Source organism: Marmota flaviventris, chromosome 1 (assembly GCF_047511675.1).
Source record: "Marmota flaviventris isolate mMarFla1 chromosome 1, mMarFla1.hap1, whole genome shotgun sequence".
Classification (NCBI taxonomy): domain Eukaryota; kingdom Metazoa; phylum Chordata; class Mammalia; order Rodentia; family Sciuridae; genus Marmota; species Marmota flaviventris.
In genome coordinates, this window is record NC_092498.1 from 177,150,118 (window position 1) to 177,176,190 (window position 26,073).

Below are 26,073 nucleotides of genomic sequence, written 5' to 3' on the forward strand. Positions count from 1 at the left end.
CTCAACCCCTGAGCCACATCCCCAGCCCTATTTTGTACTTTATTTAGAGACAAGGTCTCACTGAGTTGCTTAGTGCCTCACTGTTGCTGAGGCTGGCTTTGAACTCAGATCCTTCTGGCTCAGCTTCCCAAGCCTCTGGGAGCCACTGCACCCATTAAGAATAGTTTTTAAATTAAACTGTAGTGTTTTTTTTTTTTTTTTTTGGCATCATGCCAGCTACACATAGACTGTGCAGGTTCCTGATGTCTTAGCAGGTCCATCAGGGTTTTTCCAGGATTTGACCTTTCCTGTGCTACTTTTCCTTGTTTCCCTTTCCAATCATGGAACCTTTATTCTACCTGGCAAGTAAAGTGTGACAAGATCTTTTATTACAAAGATTAATAGGTCTATATATAATGTTTTAAATGTATATACCTGCCTCTGAAATTGTCTTATTAAGAATGACTTAATAATCCTTTTATTGCTAAAGACACCATTGTAACAGTGTGGCTTGGAAGGAAATACAGCTAATTGTCAAGATGAATCATTTAGCAAGGTAGGGAAAAATGTCCCTTACATATAAAAACATCTAGTGATTGACATGTTACCAAATATCTATGAAATAGATTTTTATGTAATTTCAATTTTGATTTCTCTTTTCCTTGATCAAAAGAACCTCCCTGATCAGGATTGGTGTTGGAGGAAAACTTTTCCTTATGAACCAAGTAGCAGAGCTGTAGGCTTTGCAAACATCAGTTGCTCACCTAAAGATGCCATTCCAGCATTTTCTCCAACCCTGTCAATCACTTCCATCCACTGGATACTTCCTGTTGGCATGTTGCAAGGACCTTGGCTTTTACTCTGTAGGAAAAGTGGGAGTCATTAGAAGATTATGAGGAGGTACTGTGATTGACCTAGGTTTTCTCTGGCTCTCACTGGCTTTTCTAATGAGACAATCTAGAGGAGGACAAGGGCTATGCAGGGAGGGGTTAGGAAGCCAGTGGGCTGACCTATTACTTCTCTGTGATTCCATTTGGCATTCACTGTTCACCTAGTTTCCTTGACCCCACCTTCACTGCTGTCCTTGCAGCCTCAGGCCCTCTGCCAGAACCTCCTATTCCAGAAACCTGAATGCCTTCCATTCAGATCTTTGCTCAAACATCACCGTCTCATTAAGGCCTTTCCCACTCAGTGTTTAGAATTTTCCCCTTCCATTCTTCCACCCTCCCTACTCCTTCTCTGCCTTTATTTCTGCTTTGTGCTTGTCACCATCTGACATACATATGTTTATCTGATCACGCTTGGTTTCACCCTAGGTAGACTGAGCTCTGTGAGGGAACCTGTTCACTGCTGTATCCCCTCATGCCTACACCTGGGCCTGGCTCAGAGCCAGGTATTGCAGATGTCTGAAACAAGTGCCCTCCTGGCCCTGCCACTTCCTGGCAGTGGGTTTCAGGACACCTTTAGCCAAGGACTCCATCTCAGAGAGCAGAGCATGCTCACACAGGACAAGCACATCGTCACCTCAATTATGCATCCATTCAGGTCCCCCTGCAGTTCAGTCTCCTATGTCAAATGCCTTTCAATAAAGGAGACTTTGTACTGCCTTATCAGGCCAGGCACACCTCTGTTCACCATTTGCTTTAGGATCTAGGTCCTAACCATCACTAAAGATCAGTCAATTTGCTTGATTTCCAAAACCTCTCTGACTCCAGAGCTCCTTGTTCCCTGGGAGTCAGACACCCCAGTCCACCTGTGCATACTGTTGTGAGCAACCTGTGTCAAATGTGGGGGTCTTCTCAGCCCCCTCCAATCCTGCCACTTTAAAATTGAGCAGCCCCCACTTTTGTTGCCTGCTGAGCCCTTCAAAGTCTTTGCCCCAGCTCTTTTTTTTTTTTTTTTTCCCTTGGGACGTATATATGATGCCAAATAAAGGGCAAGTCAGCAATTGCAGCTCTAGTTAAAATGTCTCCTGGTTCACCGCTCTTTGGGAAGAGCAAACTGTTGTACCTATTTTTATTGTAATTATTCATTCTCTCCTAACTTATTAAGCTTGCCATCTTTCAAGCCTGAATACCTGGTTAAAATCTGCATAACCTCTTATTATCAACCTACCTTTGTTCTCGCACAGATTGCCACTTACTGCTCTCCTACCAGGCTCACTTTGTAAATAATATAAATTTCATTTTCTCAAAATAGAAAGAAATGTGATATCTTACTGGTTTGGTAGTTTCCTTATGTTCCTGGATTACAGATTTTTAAATTTCTTTCTTTTGTACTGGGGATTGAATCCAGGGGCACTTTACCACAAAGCTGCATCCCCAGCCCTTTTTAAAAATTTATTTTTCATTTTGAGACAGGGTCTTGCTATGTTGCTGAGTCTCACAAACTTGCTGGCCTTGAATTTATGATCTTCCTGTCTCAGTCTCCCAAGTTGCTGAGATTGCAGGCATGTACCACTGTGCCCATCTGCTGGATTACAAATTTCTTAAATGTTTTGTGTCCCCAAATGAGTGGTTCAGAACTGTCAGTTGAGAAAGGGGGAATGTCACTCTGAGCCCCAGGAACTCTTGACCTGCCTCCACCCCAGCCTCAGTTTCCATGTCTCCTGGTGGGGCCATAGCCTTCCACTTTAACAATACTGTCAATATAACTTTGAAGATGAAAGTTCTCTCCAGAGCCACTCCACAGTCATCATTATGAGAGTAGAGATGGAATAGAAAATACATTTTTGAGGCATTTTAAATTATCCTTACTTGTCTTTAGAGACAAAATTCAGATAAGAGAGCTTATCAATTATACTTTTGTTTCTACTAAAAAACACTGCTCAAAGGCTCGTTGTTCTTATCCGAAAACATTGTTGACAGTGTCCCAGATGAATGGCATCAAATGCTGGCATTTGGTGTTTGGATGGTACATTTATTCCCTGGGGAAAGAAGTAACAGTTTGAGATGGGGCAGGGATGGGAGGGAGAATGCTTCTCATCCTGAGAAGTATTAGATTTTGCAAGAATTCTGCATGAGGATCCCTAGTCATATTCTATTGCTGAAAATAATTTGTTTCTAGAACTTTGGACAAAAAAATAAAAAAAAAAAATTTATGACCTAGGAAGTTTGTTCTCAACTGCAAACACTAGAGTTAGGAGTTGAGATTTGGACAAAGAGTTATTTTTTTTTAAAGGACAGCAGTATGATTCCTTGATTTGTCTTTGTTACCTTGATGTTTAATTTGGATTCTGCAATAGTTGGTCAGCCCCAGCTCATCTCCATAGGGCAGGTGGTCTGGCCATGGCACACCACCTGGTCAACCTGTGTGCGGAAGGAGGAGCTAGAGCTGGGAGGCCAGGCTAGAATTCAGGATAGAATTAAAAATGCTTAGTACCACACACTATTAGAAGTAAACATTCCTATTCTTGGAGGAGTGGGGAAACACAGAGAAGTGTCATTCACTTCTGGTCTCTTATGGTAGGAACTACAATATGGAATTTACCTCTTAGAACATTCCAGTCTATTTTCTAGAAAATTCTATTTGATCATTGCATTTAAAAAAAGGATTTTATTTCCAAGTGAGTATGTATGATAGCATTTCTTAAGTCAAGGAGGAAAACAAAGCTGTGCTTTGATTAGGAGACTGCTTTTTGCTTTTTGCCTATCCATAACAGAGAGTACAAGTGGCATTTAAGTAGAAGTCTGCTGTTTCTTGGCCTCAAATAAAGAATGTTGTGCTGATTAAAGGGAGCATTTTCCATTGTATTCATTACTAACCAAAGGGAGAATTTTAATCTTTCTGGTTTTTACAGCTAGGAAAGCAGAGCTGTATTATTAGGATCATCATGACAATCATAGCTGGTATAGATATTTGACTGTGTGTGTGTGTGTGTGTGTGTGTACACAGAGGGCAGGAGGTGGAGTATGAAATACATCAGAGTTATATCCAATAAACAGAATAATTACTATTGCTTAAAATTTAACTGCACAGCTAGGAAAGTAGTGACCCATTACAGCCTTGCTGAACACTGGGTAAGAAAATCATGGCAAACATCAAGTCTGTTTTGGAAATGTTCTAAAATGAGATTGTGAACACAGAGCCATTTTAAACGTAGCTTGGTACGTGTTTGGAAAGAAACACGCTCCTCAGGAACATGAAACAAACTCTTTGAGCTACAGTATCATGTGAGTGAGTTTAATTGCTGGGACTAATAAATCACAGCTGCAAACGTTAGATTCTTGGCAGGATTCCGTACTCAGCTGTTTTTCCCTTGCCCCATTACATTCCAGATTTACGGCCTGTATCTTGTCTGGAGCCAGTAGGAAACTTGCTCTTTTCTTCTTCGTCTGTTATGTTGATGCCCTGGGAGTCCAGGGGCTTAATATTACATGGCAGCCCTTTATGAGCACCACTCAGTCCTGAGTCCCAACCCTCTAGCTCTCACTACCCACCAGCAGGCCTTGGAGCTCATGAACCAGAACCTCGACATCTATGAAAAGCAAGTGATGACTGCAGCCCAGAAGGCAAGAAGTTATTACCTGGGCTCCTGTCACAGAACAGAACAAAGTGTGCTTTGACCTTGGAGCAGTGGCTGGGTGGCCCTACACTTTCTATAATCTCTGTGGAAATCATTTCAGCATGTAAGCCTGAGTTGACGTAGGTGGCTAGAGTCTTGCTATTTGGAGAATGGTCCGTGGTCCGGTGGCATCAGCAGCACTCAGTTAGAAATGCAGAATTTCAAGCCCCACCAAATCAGAATCTGCATTTTAGCAAGATCCTCAGGCGATGCTTTTGTCCCTCAAATTTGAGAAGCTCTAGGCTCAGTTACAGATTCTCCATATGGCTGTGCACAGGAATGCCTGGGCCAGTTGTTAACAAATGTGGGTGCCTGGGCTCCTGAGAATCTGCTATATAATTGGTCTGGATGGGGTATGATCTGGGCATTTTATTTATTTTAAAAAAATTTTCAGTACTGGGGGATTGAACCTGGGGTGCTTTACCACTGAGCTGTATCCTCAGTCCAACCCCCTACTCCTGCCAATTTTTAAAAATTTTTTGAGACAGAATCTCACTAAGTTGTACAGGTCTTCAACTTATGATCTTTTCACCTCATGAGGAGCTGGCATGTACCACCGGGGCACTGGGAAATATTTTTTTAAGGCTCCCTGGGGATTCTCTTATGCAGAAAAATTTGAAAACTGCCGACTATAATGAACTCCCACACTATGAGGCTTTCACAGATCACCTGAAATAGTCAAATGTCCAAAGAACTGCCACTTGATGCCTGCAGATTATCTGGGGCTCACTTCATCTCTTATGCCAGACTGAACAGTCAGAGACCTTCGCCCAGACAGAGCTCACTCCAAGACAAATGGCAGGTCAGTGCCAGCCTTTGTAATGGCTTACTGCTTGGCCTCATTCCTCTCCTGCCAGGAAGCCTGAGGATGGAGGAGAGGTGCCCCGTAGGGCAGAGGGGAATGTCAGTGTCAGAAGTGAGCAATTCCCTTCTGGGAAACCCATAATCAGAGGAGATTGGGCTTTAACCCTGGACAAGTTCTGCTGCTTCAGAAGGTCCTGCTCTGCCTCCAGGGGAAGTAAACTCCTGTGCTATAACACACACAGGATATGTATGTGTATGTACACATAGCTGATATAGGAAGGGAGCTTCTGATGGGTGACACACTGCTTTTTGTCCCAACTGACTCGTTTCTCCTTGAACACCTTCAGGGGCCCAGAACACACTGTTCGTAGGTCCACTCGTCCAGTGGTGGGAACTTCTGGATAGGCCTTCCTTTCAGTGAGTAGCACTATAATGGCTACCACAGTTCTGTCCTGGAGCTAAGAGAAGAGCCCAAGTCCCTTACCACAGTGCCATCTTTTGAGACTGGCTGCAACGGCCCCCAGAATCTTACCCCCAGGCTGTTATTCCCAGTTCCTTGGGGGCTTCCGTCTCCAGCCCTGTGCTCACAGCTGTGTGCTGCTCTCCAGGTGCTGGCTGACAGTGCAGGCTGCAGGACACTCTCACCTTCCTCATTCCAGACCTTGTCCCCTGCAAACTTGGCAGTGGTTTCTCTCTGTGGATTCAAAGAGCTCTTGCTGTCAACTAAAACTCCGGTGCCCTTCTCTCACACAGACACATGTGCTGCCATTACTTCCTGTACTTAGGAAGCTGATTGAGCACAAGAGCAAGCCTTCACACTAATGTCATTAAATGTCATCATTCCAGCCTGAGGGTGATTTAGGGATCTTTACTTGACCTCCCACATATCAGTTTCCTGCACGTCATTCACACATTTGGTACATACCTCATTTATGTCTCTGCTGAAGTCAGTGTAAAAAAAAAAAAAAATCCCAGCCATGCCCACAGACGACCTGCTGCCCCCGATCCAGTCAAGGGCAGCATTCCTTGGGTGGAGGTGTTTGCTCCACTGCACTGAGTCTAGCACCTCAGTTTCACCCTCTCTTACTTCTCCATCCTGTTCCCAAGACCGTCCTGGGACATTCAGTAGATGCAACACTGAATCCCAGAGATTGTGAGTAGGATTCCCCAGCTTTCCAGTTTTAATGGAAACTGGTGCCATGGTTTTGAGGAGACTGCACAGGCTGCAAGGCACCATTGCATTATTAGTGGTCCAGGGGCGGGGATGGAGCTATCAGAGGATCCCTTTGGTGCTCACTGGTTGCTCAGCTGCTCTACATGGCTGCGTGTGTTAAAGCAGCTGCTTAGACAAACTGATGGGGAGCATGTGTCAGAGTTGTCCATCAGATTTGCTTTAAGGGCACAGGTTCCTAAACAAGCCAACTGAAGTGTTGCTCTCTTCGCGGAGGCACTCGGGGAAATAGGAGTTTACAGATGATTAGCTGGTCAGGCACTTGGGTTGGTGACCTTCCTTCATTCCTTAGAGGGAATTCTTGATCTCAGCAAAGTCTATCATCAGAAAATGGCTGGTGATGTTCATCAGGAGTGCTGACAGCTTGTCACATCAGACCCAAAGTTCTGCCCAGCTCAGGCTTAGTTCCTAGCCTCATTCCTGGCTGCTGTGTACTCAGGGATTGCAATTTAATTTTTGTATTAATCTAATATGTATAAAAATCCATAAGGAACCATCCAGTGCTCTCAAAATTTTGATTTGCATTAAGGAAAATATCTGTTTACACATAAATTTCAAAAAGTTAAAGTATGACCTTTTTTTTTTTTTGGTACAGGGGATTGAACCCAGGGGTGCTCTACCACTGAGCTAAGTTCCTAGTCCTTATTTTTATTTTGAGAAAGGATCTTACTAAGTTGCAGAGACTGGCCTCAAATATGCCTCAGCCTCCTGAGTTGCTGGGATTACAGATGTGTGCCACCATGGCCAGTGAAAGCATGCCTACAAATATAAATGAACAAAGTATTTATTTAACTCATTAACTAATGAAGTAACCAGTAACATGGTAAAGCTAGTTCAAAGGAGAATATAAGGAATGAAAATGTATCTATCAGCAGCCCATGGAATAGTGAAATGAATCTGCTAATAGATACAAAACTGACTAAAATCATATAGGACAACACAATTGTAATCTTTGGGATGATCTTTTAAAAAATATTGTTTTTTTAGTTGTTGGTAGACTTTTATTATACTTATGTATATGGGGTGCTGGCAGTGCCTCACACACAGCCAGGCAAGCGCTGTACCACTAAGCCACAGCCTTAGCTGCTGGGATCATCTTTTTAAAAACTTTTTTTTTTTTTTTTAGTTGTAGATGAACACAATACCTTTGTTTTATTTATCTTTTTATGTAGTGCCGAGGATAGAACCCAGGGCCTCACACATACTAGGTAAGCACTCTACCACTGAGCCACAACCCCAGTCCCTGGGGTCATTTTTTAAATAATAGTGGTATATTCTCTAGATAAATAAGCCTTAAGTGATCCTGTTAATCAATACTCCAGTATAATTTGGAAAAGCACTCATTCTTCATCTTGCTTTACTTCTAAAATTGCAGTAATTTTTCTTTATACAATCAACTGGTAGGGTATGGCCAGTCTCACTGTGCTGCAGGTCTTATACCTTAGTGTAACCTTTCTGGAAAGCTATTTGACAATGTGTGTTGGTAAAAACTTAAAATTGGGACTGGGGATATAGCTTAGTAGCAGAGGGCTTGCCTTGCACGTGAAAGGCCTTGGGTTTGATCTACAGCACCAAAAAGGAAAAAAATATAATTTTTCATACTCTTTAACCCAGAAATTTAACTTATAAAACTTCATTCTAAAGAAACATTGAAGGATTTGGGCTGGGGTTGTGGCTCAATGGTAGAGCGCTCACCTCGCATGTGAGAGACCCTGGGTTCGATCCTCAGCACCACATAAAAATAAATAAGCAAAATAAAGGTATTGTGTTCAACTACAACTAAAAAATGTTAAAAAATGCAAAAACTTAAAAAAAAAAGAAACATTCAAGGATTCTAAGACTTGTGTACAAACCTCATTAAGTAAATGTTTTGAGTATGCTGTATGCAGATGGTCACCAGAGTTTTCTTTTTATCATAAAAAGTTGGAAACAATTCAAATATCCAATAACAAAGGAGGAAGTATGGTGTCCTCTTAATGTGGGCATTACAAATGGATATGGAGATATGTGTGTACACACACACATGCTTTTTGTTTAGATAGGGTCTCACTAAATTGCCCAGGCTGTTCCTGAACTTGTTAGCTTCCTGCCTCAGCCTCCTGAGTCACTGGGATTACAAGTGTGCACCACTGCCCCTGGCTAGGGTTGTAAATTCTTCATTTTTCTGTTTTCTGAATTCTCTACAGTTAAACTTTGAAGCTTTTATAACCAGAAAACAAAACAGAGTTTCCAGTGCACTTCAGAAATAAGTGTCTCAGACTTGCTTGCTGTGTTAGATTTTCACACCTTCTAGAACCACCAACCTTGTCCACCTTCTGCACAGGGGCTGTGTTCTAGGCTTGATGTTTTTATTTTTATTTTTTACTTATTTTTTAGTTAGACACAATACCTTTATTTTACTTATTTATTTTTATGTGGTGCTGAGGATTGAACCCAGGGCCTCGCACGTGCTAGGTGAGTGCTCTACTGCTGAGCCCCAGCCCCAGTCCTAGGCTTGATGTTTTAATCCATGTGAATGGAGAGCAACAGCAGAATGAGGCCCTGGTGCTGAGAGCTGAGGGTTGACCCGTTTGTATTTTGTTAGGTTGCTGCAGACATCACAGGGAACTCAGGGTGCCCCCAGGTGTGGGAGAAGGCCTGTAAGGTGCCAGAGTCTTAATGTGAGCCTACTAATTCCCAGTTGGGAACTGAGATTTCAAGTGAGTCCTCATTTCCATGTTGAAATCAACACACTTGACTCTTACCCATTGGTCCCAACCTTGGCTGCACATTAGAATCACCTGGGGGTCCTTTAAACAAACGCTGTTGCCAGGACCCCATCCATAGTTAATTGAATCAGACTTTTTAGGGGCAGGCCCCAGGATCACTGGTTTTTCAGAAGTTCCCCAACTACTTGTAATCCCAGTGACTAGGGAGGCTGAGACAGGAGGATCACTAGTTCAAAGCCAGCCTCAGCAACTTAGCAAGGCCCCATAGTAACTTAGTGAGACCCTGTCTCAAAAAATAACAAGGGCTGGGATGTGGCTCAGTGGTTAAACACTCCTGGGTTTATTCCCTAATACCAAAAACAAAACAAAACAAACCCAGTTCCCTGACTGATTTAGAACAGAATGAAGTTGAGAACTACTGGAGTAGAGAGGCACCTCATCTGTTAATGGGTCCAAAGTTTGAGGCCCTTTGTAATTAGCTCCACCTCCTATTTCACCACTGAGTACTCCAGACCCCTTCTAATGGCCTGCCGAGTAAAATTCTGCTCCTTCAGCAGCTTACTCACCCTCCTTCCCTGACACACTCAGGCACAAATGATGCATGTTCCTGGAGGACTTTGTCTTTGTGCCTTTAGGGTTGGACTAAGCAAGCCAGCATCCCCAGCACTAGGATCCCTGATGAAAGTCCAGCCACCAGCTCTGTATCTCTGGCTCTGGTACAGTTAACGCCTCGGTGGTTGCCCAGGGTGTGAGCTAATGAATGAAGTGGTGCTTCTCGATGTCTGATACCAGACTACACTGTGCTGTTCTGACTTGCAGGGCGTGCAGATCATAGTGTTTCCAGAAGATGGCATCCACAGCTTCAACTTCACAAGAACGTCCATTTACCCATTTTTGGACTTCATGCCATCTCCCCCAGCTATTCAAGTGGAACCTGTGCCTGGAGCCCCACTGTTTCAATGACACAGAGTTACGTGAGGACCTTAGTCTTCCTCTTCAGCAGGCTGAGGGCATGGGGAGATGAACCAAGCTAGCACCCGAAAGCCAAGCATGCTAACTGAGATCTAAAGGAGACCCAAGGACCTGAAAAATCAAACCCAAATTCCATGTGCCATATATTCATTCAGCTAAAAGACTGTCTGGTGGTATTAGGCATTTTCCATCAATGAATCTTTCCATTTATTATCTACACAAGAAATACATGAACATAAACTTATTAAACAAGCCAAATAGAAGTAAAAAGGTAAAAGTTTTTGTAAGCATATAGAAGTTTTTCTGTAAGATAAAATTCCTAGAAATGACATGTCTTGAAGGCTGTGCAAATTTTAAATTAAAGAGTACCAAATTGGGCTAGGGCTGTGGTTCAGTGGCAGAGCACTTGCCTAGCACGTGTGAGGCACTGGGTTCAATACTCAGCCACATAAAAATAAATAAATAAATAAATAAAGGTATTATGTTAAAAAAAAAAAAGTATCAAACTTCTCCCTAAAGAGGTTTTTCACTTTCCATCCCCAATAATAGTAAGGCCCGTTTTCCCATCCTTTGGTCAGTGCAAATAGTATGACTTTTAGAATTTTTGCCAATCTACTGAAGGTGAAAAATATCTCATTGTTATTTTAATTTGCATTTCCCTGTAACTCATGTGGTTCAGCTTCTTTTCAGCTATTTCTTGGCCATTTATTTTGTTCTTCCTGAATCACCTGTTCATCTCCTTTGCATGTTTTCAGTGGTGATTTTTTTTCTATTGACTTATGAGAGCTGTTATATATTATGGACCCAAAGAAGAATTTTTTATTAAAAATATGAGATAAAAGGCAGAATATTTAAAATCCACATTTATGCTCTTTTCCGCCCACCCTTCCAAGGTCCTCCAGTGCCTCAGTTACATGGCCATCAAGGGAGAGATGTTCTTAGTGGCCAACCTTGGGACAAAATAGCCATGTCATAGCAATGACCCAGGGTGCCCAAATGATGGGAGATACCAGTTTAACACAAATGTCATTTTCAGCAATAATGGAACCCTTGTTGACCGCTACTGAAAACACAATCTCTACTTCGAGGCAGCTTTTGATACCCCTCTTGAAGTGGATCACGTCACTTTCGATACCACCTTTGCTGGCAGGTTTGGCATCTTCACCTGCTTTGACATACTGTTCTTCGACCCTGCCGTCAGACTGCTGAGAGACCCCGAGGTGAAGCACGTGGTGTACCCGAGTGCCTGGATGAACTAGCTCCTGCTCTTGGCGGCCATCAAGATTCAGAAAGCCTTTGCCATTTGGCCTTTGGTGTCAATGTCCTGGCAGCCAACATCCACCACCCATCTCTGGGGATGACAGGGAGTGACATACACACCCCTCTCAAGTCCTTCTGGTACCATGACATGGAAAGCCCCAAAAGTCACCTTATCATTGCCCAGGTAGCCAAAAATCCACTGGGTTTTGCTGGTACGGAGAACACAACAGGTAAAACAGACCCTTCCCACAGTAGGTTTTTAAAAATCGTGTCAGGTGAGCCATATTGTGAGAAGGATGCTCAGGAAGTCCATTGCAAAGCTGCCAGGTGGAACATGGATGATCCTCCCACCTTTCACTCTGAGATGATGTATGACAACTTTACCCTGGTCCCCATCTGGGGAAAGGAAGGCTATCTCCAAGTCTGTTCCAACAGCCTCTGCTGCCATTTGCTATATGACAGGCCCACCCTGTCCCAAGAGATGTATACCCTGGGGGTCTTTGATGGCTTCCACACTGTGAATGGCACTTACTACATCCAAGTGTGCGCCCTGGTCAAGTGTGGGGGTCTTGGCGTCCACACCTGTGGGCAGGAGATCACAGAGGCCATTGGGATATTGGAGTTTCACCTGTGGGGCAACTTCAGCACTTCCTATATCTTTCCTCTGTTTCTGACCTCAGGGATGACCCTGGAATCTTCTGACCAGCTTGGCTGGGAGAATGACCACTCTTTCCTGAAGAAGTGAGGACTGTCCTCTGGTCTGGTGACAGTGGTTCTCTATGGGCGGTTGTATGAGAAGAACTAGGACAAGTGTGTGATTTGTGAGTGGGCGCTGGCTGTCACATGGCAGCCCCGCCCCTCCACAGGCCGCAGAGCATGTACATAGGAACACCTCCCCCTGGGGGTTGCCACCCACTTATGGGGCACCAGATCCTACCTGGGAACTGTGGGAAGAGGTGGGAGAGGCAGGTTCCCTTCTTCCTCCTACACGTCAGTGCTTGAGATGTTTTCTGGTATTTTCTAATTTTTTTTTTAGTTGTAGATGGACACAATACCTTTATTTTATTTGTTTTTTTATTTTTATGTGGTGCCAGAGACCGAACCTAGTGCCTCACACATGCTATGCAAGTGCTCTACCACTGAGCCACAACCCCAGCCCCTGGTATTTTCTATTAACATTTGTCTTTTCAAGCCACGTCTTCCTCTAGCACATCTCTCAGTACACAATTGGTTTTAAGAGCCAAAACAAAAAATAAACGTCAGTTGATATTTTATTTAATCAAGTGACACACAGATGTGTAAATATTTCACAAGCTTTGAATGTTCTCTAAAATAAGAAACAAACTCTCAAGAGCAAGAGAGGGCTGCTGTGGGGACCTTTTTTGTTCTGGTCAGCTGAACTCTATCCAGATGAAATGGCAATGCCAGAGCCATCAGCAACATCAGAAACACAGAACTGGAAACCGCTTTTTAAAATAGAAAAGTTTTCCTCTCGTCTGCTTTTCTGTCAGTAAATGAATGTGTAGGCAGAACTTGGAATAACTGGAGAGAAAGTGCAGCACTCTGGGGTGGGGAATGGAAAATGTTGAAGAGAGGCGCAGTGAGGGGGAGGAATGAGTAACAATTTTTCTGTACAGCACACAGCACATCTCATCCAGGGATTCCAGGGGCCTTCTTAAATTGCATGTTAGCTTTGGGAAAGCTGTTCAACTGTGCAGGACACAGTGACACTGGTATAATTCCATTTGTTTGCAGTCCCACAGAGGGTGTCTCCTTTGCAGGGAGGCAAAGCACCCCATAAATTTAAGTGTCAGGAACTGCCCCGGAGGTAAGCCCACTTTGGTCAAGCATTTAGTCATTCAGCAGGTGGTTTTGGAGTGCCCATGAAGCTGCAGAGGGGCTTCACAGGATATTAGTTCTAGATGCAAAATTATATTCAGTATGGTGAAGACATTTTTAGGCCATTGATTTCTATATGATTTGTAAGCAGTGTTTCAAAGGCATTTTTAAAGGATTTTTATTCTGTGCCTCATAACTGTTGCAGATAAAATTTTAAGTGCAGAATGGATGATTAGTCTTATTTGCCTCTTAAATGTTGTAGCTATTTAGTTTTATCTCTTTTTGTTGTTGTTGTTTATTAAAACAGTACATGGGAGCTGAGGTTGTGGCTCAGTGGTACAGCATTTGCCTTGCACATGTGAGGCACTGGGTTCGATTTTCAGCACCACATAAAAACAAAGGTGTCCACTACAACTGAAAAAAAAAAAAAGTATATGCTAGATCTGGGTGTGATGGCACACAGTTGTAATCCCAGCAGCTTGGGGCAGAAGGATAACAAGTTCAAAGCCAGCCTCAGCAACTTAGTAAGACCCTGTCTCAAAAAAAAAAAAAAAAAAAAAAAAAAAAAAAAAAAAAAGGGCTGGGGATTGGCTCAATTTTTGAGAGCCCCTGTGTTCAATCCTGGTGCAACAACAAAAGAGTGTATGCTAGAAAAACACAGACTTACATAAAATATGAATTTCTCTCCCCATTCTCTGGCTGTGTAGTCTTCCAAACCCTCATCTGGTTTTTGGACAATTAAGAGCATGGATACTATCAGTCTGACAGGGTTTAAATACATGGCCTCTCTGTTCAGTCTTCACTGGGTAGACCTTGACAACTTACTTAAACCTTCTTGTGTCCTCTTTGCTCATGTGCAGAATGCATATGGACTATGCCAACTGGGAAAGAAGCAAAGCCGTCCCCAGCCCCTGCTAACTCACTGCTCCCTTGAAAATGCTGGGAATGAGTCACATTTTCAGGAAATAAGCAGCATGACTCAGAATTCCTAAGGAAGCCTTGAGATCCCTGTGCCCTGGGAAGTTCCCCTGGAGCAGGAGCAGGAGCAGGACCTCTCCCACAGATGACTGTCCCCCTTGCCCTCCCAGTGCAGACTTTGCCAGAAAAAGTGAGCTGGCAGGCCGGATGTGGTAGTCCAAGTCTATTCTGCTTCCCTGCCCCAGACCCTAGGGAGACCCAAATATTTAAAAAATGCATATCAATGCTTTATGTCAAGATGATTCTGTTCAGCCTGAGAAAAGCCACTCCTAAATACAGATTTGGTGGAACTACTCTACTCAATAAGAAACTTGTAAGCATTTGCTGGATCCATATTCCACCCAAAGTTCACACACCTTCTCTGAGCTTTTTTTCCCCTTTCTCCTCTCATGCTCTCTATTCTGAGATGGCCTCACTAAATTGTTGAGGTTCTCACTAAGTTGCTGAGGATGCTCTTGAACTTAAGATCCTCCTGCCTCAGCATCACAAATTACTGGGATTGCAAGGTGACTGGGTGGTCTCTAAAGTTGTTTTCTCCTGATGATTGATAATGAACTGCTCATGAAACTGAAATAAGGGGGAAATCAAATAATGGTGGTACACAGTAATTTTTATAAGTGAAAGAAGTGGTTGCCAGATGGCAGAACAAAGTGCAGGACAGTGGAAAATGAATAAAGTAATTTTCATGGAAAAAAATATACTGAAATAATGACTAACGGTTGTGACATGCTTTTGTGAACTGTGAGTCTAAAATTCAGGAAGCAAATGGTAATCTTGACCATAACACAGAGGCAGGAAATGAAGTGTATTTTTGGTTGAATCAGACTTGGGGAAGGAGCTTAGTCCGTGTGGTTTCTGATTAGGTGCAGCTGTGCCTGGTTCTCAATTTTTCTCACAAAGGAAGTGAGAGCCACAGTGAGCTGCATTATGCTGCACTTAAAATACCTGCTCCCTATCAAGTAAAAACTATGTCCTCTAACAGACTGTCCAGTCCCAGCACTGGCCAGCCTCTCTAGAAGGCCAGACTGTACATAGCCCCAGCTGAGGGGAAATGCACCTGGCCATTCCTTACCTACCCTCTGGCCACCGTACCCTGGACTAGAAGCAGGCACCTGATTTCAGACCAGCTAACAAGAGGGCTGGCTGGGAGCTTGTGAGGTGAGGGGCAGTGATGAGCTGTAACCCTGATGCCCAGTGAAACTCAGAACTGCTCACATTATCACAGAAGGAACACACGGTTTGTCAACAAAATTGCTTTACAAATGGCAAGATAGATAGAAATGAAGTTAGAATAGTCTAAAATGTCGTATTGTGCAAAAAGGCCTAGAAGTGGCATGGAGGTGCTTGAGGACTGCTGTGGAGGCTGCTATTCCTGCAGAGGAGGGCCCACTCTCCCTGCTTCAGCCTTATGTCCTTGTCAAGCCTTCTATTGTCCATTCCCACATAACAAATCACCCCAAGACAAGATGTGGTTTCTAATCTTCACATGAGTCTCAAGTCTGTCACCCTAGGGTTCTAATATGTTATCTGAAGATAACCACTCTGCTAAAAGCAAAGATACCACCTTTCTCGCTTATACCCTAGATGGTGTGGATGACCAGAATTTTACATTTTCTCTGAGTATGAAATTCATACAATGGAGCTGCAAGAACTTAAAAGATTTTAAAGTGATTCCTGAAAAATTAAAAAGTGCTAAATTATGTACAGTGTGATTTTAAGATATAACTGTAGGGGTGTTAATTCTTTGAAAATTGTTGATCCAATTATTGATATCTTTGCAAATTTCAAAAACTCATGAATATATAACTGGAGACTATCATGCTAAGTGAAATAAACCAATCCCAAAGGCCGATTGTTCTGATATTCGGATGCTGACTCACATTAGGTGGTGAGGAGGGAGGAGTGGAGGTTCATCAGATTGGACAGAGGGAAGAGAGAGAAAGAGAAAGGGAACGGGAATGGGAAAGACAGTAGAATGAGCATAACTTTATTATGTTCATATGTGAATATACCACTGGTATAACTCCACATTGTGTACAACCTCAAGAATAGGAAGTTATACTCTATGTATGATATGTCAAAATACATTCTACTGTCATGTATATAACTAAAAAGAACAAATTAAAAAAATTATTTTAAACAACAAAAAACAACTCAGGTATACAGGTATGAAAATTAAGCATTAGCTCTGTGTTAAATACTGTGATACAAATGTGGAATCTGTATTCACATAAGAAAAGACCTTTATAGAGAGCTTGTTACACAGTGTTCATATAAACACAGGGTTTAAATATACACACATGTACCCCAAAAGAAATTGGTGAAAGACACTGTGGTAGATTGTATTTTCCCCAAATGTATTTCTAGTATTTCAGTATTTGTAGTCCCACTTACTCTTCTAGAACTTTGCCAGAGTCCTGATTAAGAGGAAGTCTACACTGTTTTCCTGACCCTGGGCAGGGCTTTGCAACTGCCTCACAGACCAGAATGCAGCAGAAGTGATGATGTATGACTTCCAAACCATTCAAGTCTGTCCTCTAGGGCTTTTACACGTAGAACCTGAACACTATGCTCTGAGGAAATGCAGGCTATGTGTGGGAGCTCCCATGGTAAGAAACTATGGCCTCCAACCCTCAGCCCCAGTCAGCTCCTCAATGACAACAGAGCCAACTCGTCAGGCTTTTGCATGAATCCTTGTGAACTTGAGTCCCACAGCCTCAGATGAACTGCCCCGCCTAAGGTGAGGGTCAAGGACAAGCCTTACCCACTTTATATTGCCTGACTTGCAGATATGTCACTAAATAAAAGAAGTGATTATTGTTTTAAGCCATTAAATTTTGTGATGGTTATATATCAGTCAATAGTCAGAACTGGTATCAACCAACTACACAGTTTTGGCATGTTTGAAGAACTAAAAAATTAAAAACATCAAAGGCTAGCAAGACTCCAACTCAGGGGAGGGAGGCGGCAGTGTCACCCAGGTCCTGCAGGCTGAGGAGGAATTTGGGTCTATCTGGGTAGCTACTGGAGGTGCTTATCAGGAGAATGACATGGTCATTTAAAATGACTCCTCTGGATGCTGTTGGGTTTTCATACACCCCATCTCCAAGTCTTACCTCGTGACCAGTCAAGACCATTCAATGCAGCACGAGGGAGTGCAATGAATGGCAACTTAAGGGAAAAATAGCACTTGTTAAAATTTATAATAAATAGCAATTCAAGATTTAAAAAAAGACAGTAGTTCTTTGGAATTAGCCAATTTAAGCTTAATGTTTTTTAATATAGTCCTGTGTCAGTTTTTAAAAAGATGAATAGACACATCAAAACCAAAAGAAGAAGAAACCCTTACATTCATAGATAACAGAAAGGCATTTGTTTTCAGTAAAAATACACATCTTCAAAGAACAGTTGCAATCCGAATCTTTCAGAAACCATCAAAAGAACAAAGAGGGTTGTGTCCTCTGAATTGAATATGCTTTTCATCTAAACTGCTGTGCATGGGGAGAGGGTGAACCATGCTGGGAGTTTGACGTATGTAAGGAAAATTATTGGATTGATGAACTGTAAAGACAAAGATATGCTTAAAAGGAGAGCCAATATTTTGGCATTATAAATGAATCTTGAAAGGGTGAAGAATTTCATTCCTTTGCAATTAACATACCACAGTATGACTCCTATATCATACCAGCCCCTGAAAAATTTCATTTCAGACCTACTGTTCACATAAATACAGGATTTAAATATACACACATGTACCCCAAAATGAATTGGTGAAAGACAATGTGGCATATTGTATTTTCCCCAAATGCCTGAAACAGTATTTCTAGTCCCACTTACTCTTCTAGAACTTTGCTAGAGTGCTTATCGAGAGGTAGGAATGGGTAGTTTATGTTGAACATATAAAACAGACAAGGGCCACAAAACTGATTTTTCCTGCCAAGTAACTGTCAATTAACTTTTTGTCACTGTGAGAAAATATCTGAGGTAAACAACTTACTAGGAGGAAATTTTTATTTTAGCTCATGGTTTCAGAGGTTTTTCAGTCCATGGTCAGCTGGTTCCATTGTTTATGTGTCTGTGTGAGGCAGAACTTCATGGCAGGAAGCACATGGTGGAAATATAACTACTCACCTCATGGTGTTAAGAAGCAGGAAGGGGTGGTGAGGGAGGTAGAAAGACAAAGAAACAGGGACAGAGAGAGGACAAGGTCTCGATATCCCCTTTCAAAGGCATGCACCCAGTGACCTAAATTCTTTCCACTAGGATCCACCTCCCAACAGTGTCACAGGCTGGGGACCAAGCTTTCAACACATAGCTTTTGAGGGACATTCCAGATCCAAACGGTAACATTCTACCCCTGGCCCCCAGAGACTTATGTCCATCTTACAATGCAAAATGCATTCAGTCCATCTCCAAGAGTCCCCAACGTCTTAACAGTTTCAGCCTTGCTCAAAAGTCCAAATCTAGTCTCTTCCCAGATACTATGAGCCCCTGTAAAAACAAAACAAAACAAGTTATATACTTCCAACATACAATGGGTGCACAGGGTAAACAGTCCTATTTACAAAGGAAGAAAAAGGAAAATAACAAAGAGAAACCTGACCAAAGCAAGAATGAAACCCAGCAGGGCAAACTTAAAATACTGTAGTTCCATGTTTAGCATCTGGGGCACACAGTGGAGGGATGTGGGCCTTTAAAAACTTTGGTAGCTCTGCCCCTATGAACTTGCTGGGTGCAGCCCACAAGGCCATTTGCTTGGGCTGGCTTTGCTTGCTGCCTGTGGCTTCCTTTAGCAGGTGTTCTACATTTCTGGCATCTCTGATATTCTGGAGTCTCCACTGCAGCTTTGTCTTCACTCTCACAGCTTCTTATCATCCTCTCAGGCGCTACTTGTAGGGACTGCCCCAGTCACACACTGCCTGGCTTTACAAACTTTCCTTTGAAATCTTGGTTTTAGACTCCACTACCCCAGAACTCCATGTCTGTAAAATCAGCATAGATGGATGATGCTGAGGTCTGCTGCAGGTGTGAGCACTAGCCAGGCCCACTGGGGCCATGGCTGCAGCAGCCTCTGAGTGGATGGCTGAACACCAGAAACAAATTCCAGGGAAGCAGTTCCTGAGGCCTTGTGCAATCAGGGTTCCTCCATGGCTGTCTTCTCAAATGAAAGTCTTGGAGCCTAAGGTGGATGTGGTCTTTATTCCTGAAATACACCCAAGGCATCTTTCCTATTACCCCAGTGCAGAGTACTGTGTGTGTGTGTGTGTGTGTGTGTGTGTGTACTGGGGATTGAACTCAGGGGCACCCAACCACTGAGCCACATCCCCAGCCCTATTTGTATTTTATGTGGAGACAGGGTCTCACTGAGTTGCTTAGCACCTCGCTGTTGCTGAGGCTTACTTTGAACTTGCAAGCCTCCTGCCTCAGCTTACTGAGCTACTGTGATTATAGGCGTGCATCACCATGTCCAGCTTTTCTTTTTAAAAGCACTAATCTCTTCAGCAAATGCACCCTTCCTGGCCACAGTGGACTCCTTTTTTTGGCCGAACTGTGAGTTTTTAAAATCTTTACACTCTGTTTTTTGCTCCTAATTCTCACTATAAATTTAGCTAAAAGCAAGCTAGAAATAACTCATACCACAGCCCAAATGCTGTGTGGCCTTGAAATTTCCTCTTCCATGACCTTTCAACTCAGGTTCTCATAAAGTCTCAGGGTCTGGACAAAATGTAGACAAGTTCTATGTCAGCATATTACATGAATGGCCTCTAGCCCAATTCCCAATAGAGCCTTCATTTCCATCTGAAATTTCATCAGTACAGTCTTTACTGTTCACATTCCTCTCAGCATCCTGTCTCCTGAGCTCCAACTAGAATCCCCCATTGAGCTCTGCTTACACAGTTCTAAGCTTTCTGTAGTCGTAGTCTGCTTCTCTGAACGTCTCCAAATTCCTCCTACAAATCAATTCCAAAGGTTTCTGAACCACACTGTCAGGTATAATTAAAGCAGTGGCTCCACTCCTGGTATCCTGGTATACATTTCCTGTTAGTCATCTTTCCATCATTGTGGCAAAATACCTGAGGTAAATGACTTAAAAGGAGGAAAGATTTATTTTGGCTTATGCTTTCAGAGGCTCAGTCCATGGTCAGGTGGCTCTGACGTTTTTGGCTCTGTGGTGAAGCACAGGTGGGGAGCAAGTGGCTGAGCAACCTGCTCAATTCAAGGTCAGGAAGCAAAGAAAAGAAGGAGCAGAGGTCCTAATGTACTCATTCAAAGGCACATCCCCAATGATCTAACTTCCTTTCAGTAGGCTCCACCTTCTAACATTTCCATGATCTATCAATAATGTTCCAGGATGGTGACTGAGTCTGACACATGAGACTCTGGGGGACACTACAAATCTAAACTAGAACATTACAAAAAAGTAAATATAGTAAAAGTCTAAAAATTTAAGAGTGCTGATTTTAAGAGTGCTGGCTTGGGAGTCGAGATAGGACTTGCTTCCCCCTGAATTTCTCTGTGACCTTGGGCACATACATGCCTTTACCTCCCTAGGCCTAAGGTCCTGAAAGAGGAGACTAAACTAGATGATTCAAGCTCAGAGGCCCTCTGATGTTTTCATTCTTTCCCATTTGGATTTCTTTTCTTTCTTTTTTTGTGGGGGTGGGTACCAGGGATTGAACTCAGGGGCACTGGCCACTGAGCCACATCCCCAGCCCATTTTGTATTTTATTTAGAGGTAGGGTCTCACTAGTTGTTTAGGGCCTCACTAAATTGCTGAGGCAATCCCTCTGTCTCAGTCTCCAAAGCCGCTGGGATTATAGGCGTGTGCAATTGCCCAGCTTTCTGTATTTTCTGATAGTAAATAAAGGAGGTAAACAGTATCACATATGACAGACAGAGAGGCTCTTATTATAGAATATTTTACGAAACAAAAACAAAGTTTCAACTTATTATATGAGTCATCTCTCTTCCAGTCTGGAGGCTACCCACTCTTTTCCAACTCATTCATCTGTTTAATATGTTTCGATTTTCACAATCAGTGTTGCGATTATCTATTAAGTGAAGTTATTCCTTTGAAACAATGGCTCCCAAAACCATTTTATTTTGCTCTTGAACTTGGGAAGGGATCAGCTGTACTGCTCATCTATTTCCAGCTGGACTGGCAGGGCTGGAGAGCATGCCCAGCATAGTTTTTCCAAGTGATGGGACAGTGGGGGCGTTCCTCTGGGTCTCTCCATGTGCTCTTCCAGCATGCTGATCTCAGTGTGGTCAGACTTCTAACAGCTCATCTCAGGGTTCCCTGAAACAGTGTTACAAAAGACAGAAGAGGAAACTGCCAATGCATTAAGTAAGGTTTGGGTCAGAAACAGGCACAGTGCCACTTCTGTTTTATTCTATTGGTTAAAATTGCCACAAAAGATTCCTAGATTCAAGAGGAAGAAACATAGACCCCAACTGTCAGTGGAAAGAATGTAAAAGAGTTTGTGGCTATCTTAAATCTTCCTGAAAGTTGGCTGCTATACTGATAACACATTTTATTTACTGATAGGTTACTATTCTTGGGCAGAGTATCTCACTTAACCTTTTTAATAACTATATAGTCATTTTTTTATTATCCCCATTTTACAGATGAGGAAACTGAGACAGAGAGAGGCTACATTACTGGCCCAAGACTACCCAGCTACATGTAAGCTAGGGTTTGAGCTTGGGCAGACTGTACATGAGAAATCAATGAATTAACTAGGCTATTTATTTTTATCAATTCTTACAGTAGTTTAGGGAAAAAAAGTATTTTGTAAAACAAATACAAAGTTTTAATATATTATATGAATCATTATTATAGAATCATCAAAGCATATTACGAGCACTATGCAAGGAGGTAGCCTTTCCATATTTTCTCAGGTGGGGATGGTCCCAGCTGCCATTTTGCCATGGTTAAGTCATGCGTCACGCCTAGTGTTTAGTAAAGGATTGCTCAAGGGCATCTGCCACCAGAATCTGTTGGCTTCTCTAGGTATAAATCTTGCAAATGATAAAAAAGTCTCCAACTAGCTGTAAAAAAAAAAAAAAAGAGTACCAGGGCCTAGGATATAATTGGTATGATAAAGAAAACAACTGAAGGGAATATTTTAGAGAGAATACCAGTTACATTGGCACACTCATGGTCACGATCTCCTGTAGAGAGGTGACAGATGGCACAACTAACAAATCCCTGGTCTGCATGGAACACTTATGCTGGCTCCTTTGATGGCTATTACCTGGTTAATGAAAGGAGTGTCTCCTTTCAACACCTGTTACCTAAGCAATGCCATGCTGCCCCCCAGAGACAAAGCAAGAGTGTGTTTGGGTGCCAAAGTGATCAGCACCAAGATGCTCTTGTCAGGCGCTCAAGTACAGCCTCCGTATACAGCCCACTTTTTACCTTGCCCACCTGCTAGCAAGCATCACTTTTTAATCCGATATTCAGATCACATTTTTTATTTCCTTTTTGCAGTACTCTGAACTGAACCCAGGGGCATAGTACCATTGAGCTACATCCCCAGACCTTTTTATTTTTATTTTGAAACAGGATCTCACTAAGTTGTCCAGGCTGGCCTAGAACTTGTGATCCTCCTACCTCAGCCTCCCAAGTCACTGGGATTACAGGTGTGAGACACTGTGCCCAGCTCAGATGGCATTTTATGGAAGTCAAGCCACTTTAATCCCCAGTCTCCTAACACTCCACAGTGCTCTACACTTCTAGGAACTGAGCTCAGTCCTCCCACCTTACAAGTTACCTCGTACCTTTAGCTTTCCCTGACCCCGTTGGGAATACCAACTGCTCTGCAGTCTGTACTCAAGGCATCCTCTAGGATGGCTTATTGAGTCCTTGCTGTCTCTCACGTTTTCCTGAACACTTTTGGCTATCAACTTATCTAGTCCTCCCTAGGACCATGGAGTACGCCCATCCACATCTGATGGCTTGATAAGAGCTTAGAGAGATTAGGGAATTTTCCATTAGTCTTGCCTGCCTCTACAATCCATGAATTTGGTCACACAGCTTTGCTGCCCCCAGCCCCAGCACAAAACATGTTCTGTCTCCAAGCCTAGTTCCCCATTAGGCAGTTGAACCCCACCAGGGCTGGGCCTAGTGCCAGGCAAGATTCCCAACACCTAAGAAAGGACTTTAGGTTTTTTTTTTTTTTTTTTTAAGTTGACAACATCTCCAGGGCTGCATGGTCTAAGAATTCTAATGCAGAGTTAAGTCGATGCGTCTTACACAACTCCTACTCTAGGAAGCATAACTGACCCAGGTTTCCACTGCTGTAGTTTGAAATCCATCACTGTGCTTGCAATGGGACCATGCCACATAGGCTGCTTTTCATCAATGACTGAACAGCAGGGATGTGAAGACAGATTCATTCCTGGGAAAGAAGGCACTCAAGGTCAGTAGCCACCTTGGCTCAAGAAGTCCCAGGTGCTGTGTTAAACCTTCATTAGAAACAACCTTTGGGCTGGGTGTGGTGGCACTGGTGGCACATACCTGTAACCCCAGCAGCTCGGGAGGCTGAGGCAGGAGAATCTCAAGTTCAAAGCCAGCTTTGGCAACTTAGCGAGGCCCTAAGCAACCCAGTGAGATCCTGTCTCTAAATAAATATTTATTTATTTATTTATTTTTTTAAATTAATTTGTTTTTTTAAATAAAAACTTTTTAAAATTATTAGAGCTTTATAGTTACACAGAGCATTTGGGTTCATCCCAACAAACTCATACACGCCTGGAATTCAATTTCAGTTTGTGATCCCCTTTTCCCTCCATCCTCCCTCCTCTCTCCCATTCTCCTTCCTCTATTAGAGTTCCTGTGGCTCGGCTATTAATTTGTATTTGATTGGTTCTTTATGAATTTTTTTTTTTAAAGAGAGAGAGAGAGAGAGGGGGGGGGGAGGGAGGGAGGGAGAGGGAGAGAGAGAGAGAATTTTAATATTTTTATTTTTTAGTTCTCGGCAGACACAACATCTTTGTTTGTATGTGGTACTGAGGATCGAACCCGGGCTGCATGCATGCCAGACGAGCGCGCTACCGCTTGAGCCACATCTCCAGCCCTAAACAAATATTTATTTATTATTATTATTTTTTTAAAGGAATCCTGGCTACCATCTGGGTTCACTTCCATTCTTTTTTTTTTGAGAGAGAGAGAGAGAGAGAGAATTTTTAATATTTATTTTTTAGTTTTTGGCGGACACAACATCTTTGTTTGTATGTGGTGCTGAGGATCGAACCGGGGCTGCACGTATGCCAGGCAAGCGCGCTACCGCTTGAGCCACATCCCCAGCCCCTAAACAAATATTTAAAAAAAGACCGGGACCAATATCCCTGATGAACACAGATGCAAAAATTCTCAATAAAATTCTGGCAAATTACATACAAAAACATTAAAAAGATAGTGCTCCATGATCAAGTGTGACTCATCCCAGGTTGGTTCAGCATACGGAAATCAATAAATGTAATTCATCATATTAATAGACTTAAAAACAAGAATCATACGATCATCTCAATAGATGCAGAAAAATGCAGGAAAAGCATTAGACAAAACACAGCACACCTTCATGTTCAAAACACTAGAAAAACTAGGGATAGTAGGAACATACCTCAACATAGTAAAAGCTATCTATGCTAAACCCAAGGCCAGCATTATTCTAAATGGAGAAAAATTGAAAGCATTCCTGCTAAAAACTGGAACAAGACAAGGATGTCCTCTTTCACCACTTCTATTCAACATCATCTTTGAAACTCTAGCCAGAGCAATTAGACAAAAGAAAGAAATTAAAGGGATACAAATAGGTAAAGAAGAATTCAAAATATCACTATTTGCTGATGACATGATTCTATATCTAGAATATCCAAAAAATCCCACCAGAAACTTCTAGAACTAATATATGAATTTAGCAAAGTAGCAGGATATAAAATCAACACCATAAATCAAATGCATTCCTATACATCAGCAATGAATCCACTGAAAGAGAAATTAGGAAAACTATTCCATTCACAGTAGCCTAAAAAAAAAACAAAAACAAAAAACAAAACCTGGGAATCAATCTAACAAAAGAGGTGAAGACCTCTACAATGAAACTACAGAACATTAAAGAAAGAAATTGAGGAAAATCTCAGAAGATGGAAAGATATCCCATGACCTTGGATAGGCAGAATTAATATGTCAAATGGCCATACTACCAAAAGTGTTATACAGATTTAATGCCACTCCTATTAAAATCCCAATGACATTCTTCATAGAAATAGAAAAAGCAATCATGAAATTTATTTGGAAAAATAAGAGACCCAGAATAGATAAAGCAATCCTTAGCAAGAGAAGTGAAGCAGGAAGCATCCCAATACCAGAACTTAAACTATACTACAGAGCTATAGTAACAAAACGGCATGATATTGGCACCAAAACAGACTTGTAGACCAATGGTACAGAATAGAGGACACAGAGACTAACCTACATAAATACGGTTATCTCATACTAAGCAAGGGTGCCAAAAACATTCATTGGAAAAAAGCCTACTCAACAAATGGTGCTGGCAAAACTGGAAATCCATATGAAGCAAAATGAAATTAAACCTCTATCTCTCACCCTGCACAAAAATCAACTCAAAGTGAATCAAAGACTTAGGCACTAGAACAGAAACACTACACCTAATAGAAGAAAAAAATAGGCCCAAATCTTCAACACACCAGCCTAGGATCTGACTTCCTTA

General features: G+C 42.4%; 2 protein-coding genes and 1 pseudogene across 2 annotated transcripts in view; 2 read left to right on the top strand and 1 right to left on the bottom strand.

Annotated features, from left to right (window-relative positions):
• The first annotated feature begins 518 nt into the window (after positions 1-518).
• The window catches only part of LOC117794859 (biotinidase-like), a 38,095-nt pseudogene continuing 12,540 nt past the window's right edge, over positions 519-26,073 (top strand).
• Positions 11,453-13,909, top strand: LOC139701366 (biotinidase-like). The gene has a single exon (XM_071619348.1). The coding sequence runs from the start codon at positions 11,616-11,618 to the stop codon at positions 12,261-12,263; it is 648 nt and encodes a 215-aa protein (XP_071475449.1). The 5' UTR covers positions 11,453-11,615; the 3' UTR covers positions 12,264-13,909.
• Positions 17,595-26,073, bottom strand: part of Ankrd28 (ankyrin repeat domain 28) — a 202,538-nt gene continuing 194,059 nt past the window's right edge. Inside the window, exon 30 of the transcript XR_011709138.1 lies at positions 17,595-18,826. The gene's annotated coding sequence lies outside the window, so the exon portion shown is untranslated. The remainder of the gene's footprint in view (positions 18,827-26,073) is intronic.

Coding starts and splice junctions, on each gene's coding strand:
- LOC139701366 (XM_071619348.1), top strand. CDS start 11,616: ATGACAGGGAGTGACATACACACCCCTCTCAAGTCCTTCTGGTACCAT.